This window comes from Sphaerodactylus townsendi, linkage group LG14, assembly GCF_021028975.2.
Source record: "Sphaerodactylus townsendi isolate TG3544 linkage group LG14, MPM_Stown_v2.3, whole genome shotgun sequence".
In the NCBI taxonomy this organism is placed as follows: domain Eukaryota; kingdom Metazoa; phylum Chordata; class Lepidosauria; order Squamata; family Sphaerodactylidae; genus Sphaerodactylus; species Sphaerodactylus townsendi.
This window is the reverse complement of record NC_059438.1, coordinates 36,222,237-36,234,575: the sequence shown is the minus strand read 5'-3', so window position 1 is coordinate 36,234,575 and position 12,339 is coordinate 36,222,237. Positions and strand designations below refer to the sequence as shown.

Sequence of the window (12,339 nt, the reverse complement as noted above, 5' to 3'; positions counted from 1 at the left end):
GAAGAAGAAACTAGTTTTACAGAGCCAGATGGACAAAAGGTATGAAGGGGACTGTTGGATACTCAGAAGGCAAGTACGTCTTCTTTCACTATTGTCTTTGTGTTGCTGGGCTGCTTCAGAGCAGATTCGTTACTCAATCCCTGAAGAGATGCCGAAGGGATCAATTGTGGGGAATCTTGCCAAGGATTTGGGACTGGATGTGAGAGAACTAGCAAAGAGCAATCTGCATGCTGTATCTATGGCTAAAGTACAATATTTCAGTATCAACACAGAGACTGGAAACCTCTGTGTAAATGCCAGAATAGACAGGGAGGGTATTTGTGGTAAAAATCCACATTGTTTTGTGAATTTTGAAGCAGTAATTGAGCATCCTTTGAATATTTTTCACATAACTGTAGCAATTCAGGATGTTAATGATAACAATCCACATTTTTTAAAGAACAGTGTCAACTTAGAAATTATTGAATCTAGTTTGCCAGGCACCAAATTTCTCCTTGGGAAAGCAGAAGACCCTGACATTGGGATGAATTCTCTCCAGAGTTACCAACTCAGCCCCAATCAGTATTTCACTTTGGAAGTTAAAGAGAGTCAAGATGGAAATAAATTTGCAGATATGGTTCTGCAGAAACCACTGGATCGAGAAAAAGAACAGGCCTTCTGCTTGGTTCTTACAGCTGTAGATGGGGGTGAACCAAGAAAAACTGGTACTGCAGAGATATGCATCAACATCACAGATGCTAATGACAACCCACCCATCTTCACCCAAGAGGTCTACAGGGTCAGTTTGAGAGAAAATGCTCCCATTAACTCCCTAGTACTCAGTGTTCTTGCAACTGATAAAGATCAGGGTTCCAATGCCCAGATCAAGTACCACTTCAGCAATGTTCCAGTGAATGCAAACAAGAAATTCAGCCTGGATGCAGACAATGGCACAATTACACTTGCAGGGACATTGGACTTCGAGGAAAGTGAAGAGTACACTATGACAATAGCAGCAAAAGATGGGGGTGGATTAGAGACTCAGTGCAAAGTTGAAATAAGAGTTGTCGATGAGAATGACAATTCCCCAGAAATTAATCTTGTCTCTCTGTTCAGCCCAGTTCCTGAAGATTCCTTGCCTGGAACTTTAATTGCTCTGATCAACGTACATGACAAAGATACTGGTAATAATGGAAAAGTTACATGCACACTACAAAATGATTCGCCCTTTAACATTCTTCCATCATCTAATAATTACTACAAGCTCCAAACAGACAGTTCTTTAGACAGAGAAAACAAATCTGAATATAATATTACAATCATGGCCATTGACAAAGGGATCCCCCCTCTCTCCACCCGAAAAATAATATCAGTAAAGATCTCTGATATCAATGATAATTTCCCCACTTTTGAAAAAATGACCTATACTATCTACGTACCAGAAAATAATCCTGCTGGAACTTCCATATTCAGTGTGAAAGCCTTAGACCCAGACACGGACCAAAACACACGTATCACATATTCCATCCTCCACAGCAACATCAAAGAGCTCCCCATCTCTTCATATATCTCCATTAACTCTGAGACTGGAGCTCTGTATGCCCAGAGGTCCTTCGACTATGAACAGTTCCGAGAATTCCAGCTTCAAGTGAAGGCCCAAGATGGTGGTTCTCCCCCTCTCAGCAGCAATGTCACAGTGAGGGTGTTCATTCTGGATCGGAATGACAACAGTCCCAAGATCCTGTCTCCTCCACAAGAAGCCAAGGGCTCGGCCTTGTTTGAGATGGTACCTCGTTCGGCTGAAGCAGGATATCTAGTAACAAAGGTAGTAGCCGTGGATGCTGATTCTGGACACAACGCCTGGCTTTCCTACCATGTTGTTCAAGCCACTGAACCAGGATTCTTCACTGTTGGTTCTCATACTGGTGAGATCAGGACAGCGAGAGCCTTTGTGGAGAAAGATGCCACAAAACAGAAACTGGTCATTTTGGTGAAGGACAATGGGCAGCCGTCTCTCTCGGCCACTGTGACCCTGAACCTGGTCTTTGCTGAGAACTTCCAGGAGGCTCTTCCGGAAATGAAAAACCAATCCAGTGGACCTGACTATCAGTCTGATCTGCAGTTCTATCTGGTGCTGGCCTTGGCTTTGATGTCGTTCTTGTTCCTCTTGACAGTGATTCTGGTCATCCTGATGAAGCTTCGAAAATCAGGGAATCCCAAGTTCCTGCAGTGTTTAGCTCCCGTTCCCCATTCAAAGGCTGGAGCTATCTTCCCCCCAAATTTTGAAGATGGGACTTTACCTTATTCCTACCAGTTGTGCCTGTCCTCAGAATCCAGAAAAAATGAGCTCACTTTTCTGACCCCCAATATTCAGATTACAGACAACTTTCTTTGCGGCAATGCAACTGGTTCACCTTTGTCAGGTAACGAACAAAACCATTTAAATTCCGGGATGGAGAATGGTGACAAGGTAAGCTGCTTATGCAAAAAAATGAATATGAGAGAATTGTTTTTAGAACTATGGTGGGACATTGTATTCGATATTACTTTTACACACCAAAGAAAAGTATGGAAATCAAAAGTGTTAATGATTTTTGATACATTATAAAAAAATCTCAGGCGGTTTTCTTGTACCTAGTTGTTCAGTTCTTCATGGTGCCGTGCTTCACGTGACTTGGGTAGACTGATAAGCCATCACAGCTAAAATAGAATCCACCAACCTTCTTATATTGCTCACACATAGTACTCTTAAGCAAAATAAGTCCACACATTTGTCTTCAGGTGTTTAATAAATATGTTATTGTCATGAGATACATGCTAAACATGTGTGTATGTATTTCTCATAGCTGTTTTAACCACCCATCAGGATTTTTATCTTTGAAATCTAATTGATGTATCTAAAAGGGGAAAAATCACTTTTTAATTACTAATAAAGTGCTAAATATAGCCTTTTAAATCTTATTTTAGCAGCTAGCAAGCATTATCAGATATATCTCAGTACACGTGTTATAAAATCATTTTGAGAACCAATCATTTAATCTATTGAATCACGACATGATAAAGTTTAGAATGATTTATCTAAGCTAGTGGCTTCCACTTTGTCTATAAAAAGCATCACACAGAGAATTAGTCAGGCTCCTGGAAAAGGATTGTCATAAGGATGTAGGTGAGATTTGTGTGTGTGGGTGTATTTCCAAAGCTTCCAAAGCTTCCTTGAACCATTGTGAAATAGTTATTTGCACTGTGATTTGATCTGAAGTTCATATATTCAATTACGATTGAGAAATGTTAGGAGATTTGATTTTTCTGGCATATGTTTTTTCAGTTTTTTTAGGATTAATTTGTTCTTGGTTCTATTTTTTATCATTCTATCTAATAAAAAGAGATTTCTTTTTTTCCAATAAAGGATCACTAACTTGCTGAAACTTTCTGTCCGGCTTGATGGTACAAAGTTAAACATAGAATTGGCTTAAAATATATTGTTGTAGGAACTGTAGCTCTCTTAGCGGGTCTTATCTCTGTGGATACTTCTGAAGTCTCAGTGGCCTTCTAGCTAAGAATATTTTTGTATGAGTTAAGTGGTACAGGATATGGGATAATTATTTCATCATGATAAATGCTTTCCTTTTATAAAACAATTAATAATAATAATAATAATAATAATAATAGTAGTAGTAGTAGTAGTAGTAGTAGTAGTAGTAGTAGTAGTAGTAGTAGTAGTTGTTGTTGTTATTTATTCGATTTGATAAACCGCCCTATCCCCGAAGGGCTCAGGGCGGTGTACAACAAAACGAAAACAACCATAATAAAACAAATCGAATAACCCCAATTAAAATACAAATCTTAAAACTATAGCAGCAGCAATCCACAATAAATAGTTAATAATTAATAATAACGGGCGTCTGGCATCACACAAATATTATAATACAGTGTGTCAAATTAACACCCACATCTGTAATGGCATGGAGAAAACCACAAGTGCCAGAAATTTGACAACACAGTGGCCCTTTCCACATAAATCCCTCCAAAAGTTGTAAAACATTTTCATTCCCCCCTTTACCATGATGTGTGTCCGCTCTCACCCTCTCCAAACAATTCCTGGTCACCATTTTGTGATTTCTCCCTCCTCCCCCTTTTTTGTTTGAGAATGTTGATTCTCTGCTTCTCCCCAATAAAGAAACCTGCAGGGGAAAAAAGGCAAGGGGCAAGGAATGAACTGAGAAAATGGCACCGATAAGAAAGTGCAGGGAAGGCAGAGGGACTTGGGAAATGTCTTAAAGGGACCGGACAGCCAAATGAAGCCATTTTCAAAATGTTTCAATTAAAAAATCATTTTAAAAGGGCATTCATTTAAAACATTTTGAGTCTGCAAATAAAATGTTTTGGAGTTTCCTTCATGGAGGACACTTTTTATTTCCTGCCTCAAAACATTTTATTGTGTCTGTGCGGAAAGGGCCAGTGTGTTATTTCCGGTGTCTGCCAGCAAAAAAGAGATCATGCAGTATTTGACAGGTAGCTGATATTTACTCAGGATAGATATGATCCAGAGTATCATCCGTTGATTACAGAATAATTTGCGAGTGTCCATGTTCTCTAGTAATCCAGATGCGCAACAGCAGTAACAGTCAGAAATTGGGAGTTTTGTGACTTACCACCTGAGCTCTGCAGTTGACAGGACATTTGGTCTGCCTAACATATAAGCATGCTTATGGCCAGTTGTAAGAAGTCTTAGATACTGGGGTGGGGGGAAGGCAGAGGTGGGATGCAGCCTATTCGCACCTATTCAGTAGAACCGGTTACTAAAATTTTCTCAGTTCAGAGAACCGGTTATTAATGATTAACTCCACTAGGGACAAGGGGGTAATCTCTGTCCCTGGGTACAACAAATCTCGTCAAGTGGGAGATGCAGAATTGCCCCCCAGGGCTTCCTGCGGCCCCCTGCCCCCCATGGCACCCCCACATGTGTATGAACTGTATGAAATAATACAATATATAGTAATTCTCTTTTTTTGGTTCATTGGTATAAAGGTTGGGAAAATATTATAGGTAAAGATTTTTCATTTTCTTTTTTTCCCTTGAAATTTATATTGGAAAGAGAGGAGTTTACTCTAAGGATTTTGGATCTCCCCCTCTGTTAGTTTTCTTTCAAGTGGAATAGATAAAGTAGTTATAGGAATCTGAAGGGGAAGTAGAAAGTAGGGAGGGAGGGAAATATGGGAAGGAGGGAGGCAATATAGGATGTTTTAGTTGGGGGGGTTGAGAGAGTTATAAAATTAGATATGTTTGTAATATGTTGAACAATTGTAAACAGTTTTTGGTTTCTCTCCTTACTTATGTTATTATTTAAAATCAATCAATATAATTATATTAAAAAGAAATAATACACTACCTTTCGGTATATTGCTTTTTAAATACTTTAAACAGTCATTATTTGAATCTAGAGGCGGGGCGAAGGGGAACTGCACCTGGGATGCACGCGCCCTGCATCCTTGCCACAGCCCTGCCCAGGAATGCTCCGCTCCCGGAATGCCTGGCCACGCCCCTGTCATGCCCTGCCCAGCCCCATTGGCGCTACGCCACTGTTTGAATCCCACCACCATCGGAACCTGTTACTAAAATTTTTGAATCCCACCACTGGGGGAAGGGGGAATCAAAGACAGGGGAATTCCCACCATCAAAATCGAATGCTGCTTTTAAACTGTTTTAATATTTTAATGTCTGACATATTTATTGTCTTATTGTTGTTGTGCACCGCCCTGAGCCCTCCGGGGGAGGGCGGTATAAAAGTAAAATAATAAATAAATTAAATAAATAAATAAATAAAAATACAGTATTCACGTCTTGCACAGGCCTGACAAATCCAGACATTTACGTCCATGAGACCTTCAGGCTATTATTTATCTTAATATTTATTGAATACATTTTCGTCCAGCACTTTGAACTCAGTACGTTCTTCTTTATCTGAATATGCTTAATTGTGAAAGTAATGTGCAGAAATGAAGGACTTTTCAAAATGTATGTATGCATGTTAATCTCTGTCTCTGTCTCTCTCTCTCTCTCTTTCTCACACACACACACCACACACACTATAAGGATGGGGAGGAGCTGTAGCTTAGTGGTTGAGCATTCTGCTTGGCATGTATTTCAATTTCTGAAACCTCCAGTTAAAAGAACCAAGCAGTCAGTGATGAGAAGAACCGCTGCCTGAAACAGTAGAGAGCTATTTGATTAGACAATACTTGATGGGCCAAGGGCTGACTCATTATAAGGCAGATTCATGATGGAGAGTTTATAGAGACTGCTGTAGGAAGATATTGATGTTATGTCTGGTACTATCACAGGTGGCTGTTTCTATCTAAGGCCCCTTCCGCACACGCAAAATAATGCATTTTCAAACCACTTTCAGAACTGTTTGCAAGTGGATTTTGCTATTCCGCACAGCTTCAAAGAGCACTGAAAGCAATTTGGAAGTGCATTATTCTGCATGTGCGGAATGAGCCTAGATTTAAAATGGGGGTGCTACTCACAAGACCTTACACTATCTGCCACCTATCTGAAGGATATGTTTTTCAACTTATCTATGTTTTCAGAAAAGCACAAGGTCTATGATTGTACCACTGCAGAAGTCAATGTGCATATTTAATCATTCCCTGAACATGAAAAACGTGTGCCAAGGTGTTGTCGCTTGTGATCCTCTTTCACATGCTAGCATTAGGATATTTTTTATTATTAGGGGAATTCAGTATAAGACTTATCTATCTATATTTTGATGCGGTGCAGTCATAGGAATGCTGTGCCACATACATTTCTGAATGTGTAGATTTGCTCTTTGTGAAGTATGATAATAGTAACGCATGGTGACTTGAGAAGTGCTACTTCCAACATTTCATAATTTTAATCTAGGAACCCAGTCTTTAGAATTCTATTAACTTGCCAAATTAGTTTTCGATGGAAAAGAAGAGTTTGGATAAGTATCTCAACAAGGAACTGAGTACGAATTAATTTGTTCTGTAACAAAATTTCTGGTTTATTTATTTTAGTTTAATGCTGAACTAATATCTGTCTAATAATGGGAAAGTTTTGTGTAAGATGTTTGACAAAATATCAGTGATTTCCAATGAAATTGACATTTGAAGGGTTTGCTATAGTCAAGATCGTTTAACATTGTGGTCTTGTATTTCTTCAGTGAAGACCCCCCCCCCATGCACACACAATTTATTCTCAATGAATAATTATGCAAGGGATGTTATGCTGAGAGAGAGACTTCTGATCTACTGGTCTGAGATCTGCTCATCTACTGGTCTGAGAACTACTGATGATGATGATTGGGGAAAATTATGTATAAAGTTAATTGAAATTATATTTACACTCATGAGATAGTCAATATTCGGTCAGTTAAAGACATGGAGCCATTTACATAATGTAACCTGCTTTTCTTTCATTGACACTCTTTTTACATATGAAGTAATACCTGAAGAACATGCAATTTTCTTTCCACTCTCTCACTCTTTAAAGCTCCCTCTTCATCACTACATAAGCAGGACAAGACATTCTTGTAAACCAAGGAAAAGGACTACATAGTCTGTAATCAGAATTATGGCTCAGAAACTCTGGTTCAGTACAGTGCAATAAAAGTCCTCTGAAATCAAAAGAGGTACTTTATTTTATTTATTTATTTCTCATACTTAATATACCGCCCCATCCCCTAGGGGCTCTGGGCGGTGTACAAATCAATAACAACAAATCAAGCCCACAATAAAACAATAAATAACAGTTAAAATCATTCTAAAGAACATAAGAACATAAGAACAAGCCAGCTGGATCAGACCAGAGTCCATCTAGTCCAGCTCTCTGCTACTCAAAGAGTGGCCCTCCAGTCCAGGTGCCTTTCTGGGAGTTCACATATGCCCAGGATGTAAGAAAGCACGGCCTTCTATGCTGTTGCTCCCGAGCACTCCGTGGACTGTTAAGGCATTTGCAATCCCAGATCCAAGAGGACCAAGACTTGTAGCCATAATTCGACTTCTCCCCCATAACTCAGTCCACGCCCCTTTTAAAGCTATCCCAGGTTAAGTTGGCCATCACCACCTCCTGTGGTGCAGCATATTCAAACACCAATCACTACGTTGCGTGAAGAAGTGTTTTATTAGTCCTAATTCTTCCCCCCAGCATTTTCAATGAATGCCCCCTGGTTCTAGTATTGTGAGAAAGAGAGAAAAATATCTCTCTGTCAACATTTTCAACCCCATGCATAATTTTTTTTATAGACTTCAATCATATCCCCCCCCCTCAGACGTCTCCTCTCCAAACTAAAGAGTCCCAAACGGAGCAGCCTTTCCTCATAGGAAGGTGCCTCCAGTCCCCTGCAATCATCATCTCGTTAAGTTCCCTTCTCTGCACTTTTTTTCCATCTCTTCCTCAATATCCTTTTGAGATGTCTTGGTGACCAGAACTGAACACAGTATTCCAAGTGTGGTCGCATCTACAGCTTTATATATAAGCGGCATGATGCAATCTTTTGCAGTTTTATTATCAATTCCTTTCCTGATTATCCCCAGCATAGAGTTTGCCTTTTTCACAGCTGCCATACATTGAGTTGACATTCCCATGGAACTATCAACTAAGACGCCCAAATCCCTTTCCTGGTCTGTGACTGATAGCACTGACCCCTGTAGCGTGTATGTGAAGTTTGGATTTTTTGCCACTAACTCCAAAAACATTACAATTTCAGTGTTTACTTCAGGGTATCTATGACAGACAGGAGACTGTCCTGCCCCTGAGGGGGAAAGCCACCATTCAGATAAGCCTATAGGAGCTGGACGCAGTTCCAGCATCCAGTCACATTTCAAAAGGGAGATAGAATGCTGTAGGGAAGCACAGCAGGAGATAGCTGAGTTCAAATTTGCCTCAGGGAGATGGCAGTTCGTGTGCCTCAGACAAGTTTCTCCTCTATCTGGAGACCTGTGCTGCTGGTTTGTTTGAAATCAGCCTGCAAGTAAATAAATCTTTGAGGTTGTTTACGAACTAATCCTGCCTCAGTGATCTCCATATTCTACTTGTGCACCACAAAATTTACCTCATGGCAGTGAACCCATTCCTGCGCTTGCTACCTTAAGAGCACCAGGTAACTGAGGGGAATATTTGCAGTTTAAAACAAAGCTGGTTCCCCAAAATCATAGCAGGCTGTGTGAGTTCCTGTCACAGAGTCCCACCCCTGTCAACACATATCATCTAAACCAGCTATGGCTTTTTTATATGCATAAATCTAGTTTGATCTAGTCAGAACACATGCATAAATCTGGTTTTTATGCCTTTTACAGTAATTTACAAAGCCTCACTGGGAATTGTTTCTGTCCACACTGAGAAGATAATTCTCTTAAAAAACAAACAAACAAAAACTCCACAGTGCACAGAATCTGAGAGTTTAAGAAATGCCCAATATAGTTCTTCTCTACTGATAATGTGATTTCAAAGGAGTGGAGTCGTTTAATTTTAATAATGATAAAACAAACACAGAAGTGAATGGAGAGATGCTCTTCACAAGTGAAGGCTTCCCATATTGAATTTGAAAATGCTGACTGCTTGATAGACTTGAGCGAGGGAATAAACCTCTCCATTTCATTTGCCATAAAAAGAAGATAACAATTGCAGTTCTCCATTTGAGGCTCAGAGTGCCGCTGTTGGCCAATGTACTTCTCACGATGGAGCTAAACTCCACTGAATGATTCTGCATGCTTGCTCATTTGTGGATAACAGACCAGGAAAACAGCAGGCAACCGAAGCTTTCCATCAGTCTTTCCTGGGGGGAAAAAGGAAACCACTTCAAGAAATACAAACTAAGAAGAAACCAGTCACACTAAACTGCATTCTGATGAGGATTTAAAACAGGTCAGTTGACCAAAATAAATGAGAAAAGGCAGCAATTGGGATGGAAGGAAGCCACAGAGAGAACACTTGGTTAAGAAGGCAAGTACCTCTCCTATTATTGTTGTCTTTGTTCTGCAAGACTGCCACAGAACAGATTCGGTATTCAATCCCTGAAGAAATTGAAAAGGGTTCCATTGTGGGAAATCTTGCCAAAGATTTAGGACTGAATACTGGAGGAATAGCAGTTCGCAATCTTCATGTACTTTCTGTAGGTAAGAAGCAATATTTTACTGTCAGTGCACAAAATGGAAACCTGTATGTGAATGAGAGGATAGATAGAGAGGGAATTTGTGGCAAAGCTGTACTCTGCCTTATTAATTTTGAAGTCATGGTTGAAAATCCCATGAATATTTTCCATGTAACTGTAGCAATCCAGGATATAAATGATAACACACCACGTTTCTTAAATGAAGATATCAGGTTAGAACCAAGTGAATCAACTTTGTCAGGAGCCAAGTTTGTTCTTGGGTATGCTGAAGATCCAGATGTTGGAATAAATTCTCTCCAAAATTACATGCTCATGCCCAATCAGTATTTCACACTGGAAACTAGAGAGAGAGAAGATGGGAATAAATATGCAGAATTGGTACTGAATAAACAGTTGGATCGGGAAAGTGAAAGCAGTTTCCATTTAACCCTTCATGCTGAGGATGGAGGGAAGCCGGCCAGAACAGGGACAGCCAAAATATGGATTAATGTCATTGATGCCAATGACAACACCCCTGCTTTTGCTCAAGAAATGTACAAGGTTAGCTTGAAGGAAAATGCCCCCCAAGGATCTTCAGTGGTACAAGTGAAAGCCAGTGATAGAGATGAAGGTTCCAATGGCCAAATCAGCTATAGCTTTAGCAGCATCACTGAAAGTGCTCGCAAAATGTTTTTGCTAGATCCACAAAATGGGACAGTTACAGTTATTGAAACCTTGGACTTTGAGGAAACAGATGCATACACCATGACAGTAGAAGCAAAAGACGGAGGTGGATTAGTTGCACACTGCAATGTTGAAATAAAGATATCAGATGAGAATGATAATGCCCCAGATATTATCCTTGTCTCTTTATCTAGCCCAATACCTGAAGATTCTGCATCTGGAGTATTAATTGCCGTTGTCCATGTAAATGATAGAGATTTTGGGGAAAATGGAAAAGTAACTTGCCAATTGCAAAATGGTTTGCCTTTTAAAATAATATCAACATCTAATAGTTACTATAAACTTATTTCAGCGGGTATTCTAGATAGAGAAAATACAGCTGAGTATAATATCACAATTACAGCAACAGACAAAGGCACTCCCTCTCTATCGACGCAAAAAACTATCACATTGAAGATTTCTGATGTTAATGACAACCCGCCTACCTTTGAGAAACCCTCTTACACAGCTTATGTGCAAGAGAACAACCCATCAGGAGTTTCCATTTTCAGTATCAAAGCCTCAGATCTGGATCAGGATCACAACTCAAAAATTTCTTACTCTATCCTTAATAGCAACATCAAAGAACTGCCTATCTCCTCATATATCTCTATTAACTCTGAAACCGGCATAATATATGCACAACGATCCATGGACTATGAGCAATTCAGAGATTTTGAGGTTCAAGTGAAGGCCCAAGATGGAGGTTCTCCTGCTCTCAGCAACAATGTCACAGTGAAAGTGTTTATTGTGGACCAGAATGACAACAGCCCTCAGATTCTCTACCCCTCCAAAGGGACAGAAGGCTCAGCCTTATTTGAGATGATTCCTCGTTCGGCTGAGGCAGATTACCTGGTGACCAAGGTGGTAGCAGTGGATGCTGACTCCGGACACAATGCCTGGCTCTCCTACCACCTGCTTCAGGCCACTGAGCCAGGGCTCTTCACAATTGGACACCATACTGGTGAGATCAGAACATCGCGAACATTTTTGGAAAGAGATGTTGTGAAGCAAAGACTAATTGTCTTGGTGAAGGATAATGGGCACCCATCACTATCTGCTACTGTGACCCTGAACCTGGTATTTGCTGAGAACTTTCAGGAGGCCCTTCCTGAAATGAAAAACCAATCCGGCATCCCTGACGATCAGTCTGATTTGCAGTTCTACCTGGTGCTGGCCTTGGCTTTGATCTCATTCTTATTCCTTTTGACGGTGATTCTGGCCATTCTAATGAAACTTCGACAGTCGGGGAATCCCAGGTTCTTGCCATGCTTTGCTCCTGTTCCATCAAAGACTGGTGCCATCTTTCCACCTAATTATGAAGAAGGGACTTTGCCTTATTCCTACCAGGTTTGTCTGTCCTCAGAATCCAGGAAAAATGAGTTGACGTTTCTGACCCCCAATGTTCAGATTGCAGACATTGTACTTCGTGGTGACAAATCTGGTGTGCCTTTTATAGGCAATGAAGGAGACACTTTAAATACTGAGGTGGAGCATGATGACCAGGTAAGGTTTCTTTTCAG

The 12,339-nt window shown here is 40.2% G+C and overlaps 1 protein-coding gene across 6 annotated transcripts in view; it reads left to right on the top strand.

The window, feature by feature from the left end:
* Positions 1 to 12,339, top strand: part of LOC125443375 (protocadherin gamma-C5-like) — a 373,248-nt gene that overhangs the window by 71,345 nt on the left and 289,564 nt on the right. Inside the window, exon 1 of one of the 6 annotated variants that reach the window (XM_048515420.1) lies at positions 9,566 to 12,322. The exons of the other annotated variants lie outside the window; for them this stretch is intronic. Coding sequence (XP_048371377.1) covers positions 9,908 to 12,322 — 2,415 coding nt within the window. The 5' untranslated portion in view covers positions 9,566 to 9,907. Of the gene's footprint in view, positions 1 to 9,565; positions 12,323 to 12,339 lie in introns of those variants that run through there. 6 annotated transcript variants of the gene reach the window in all.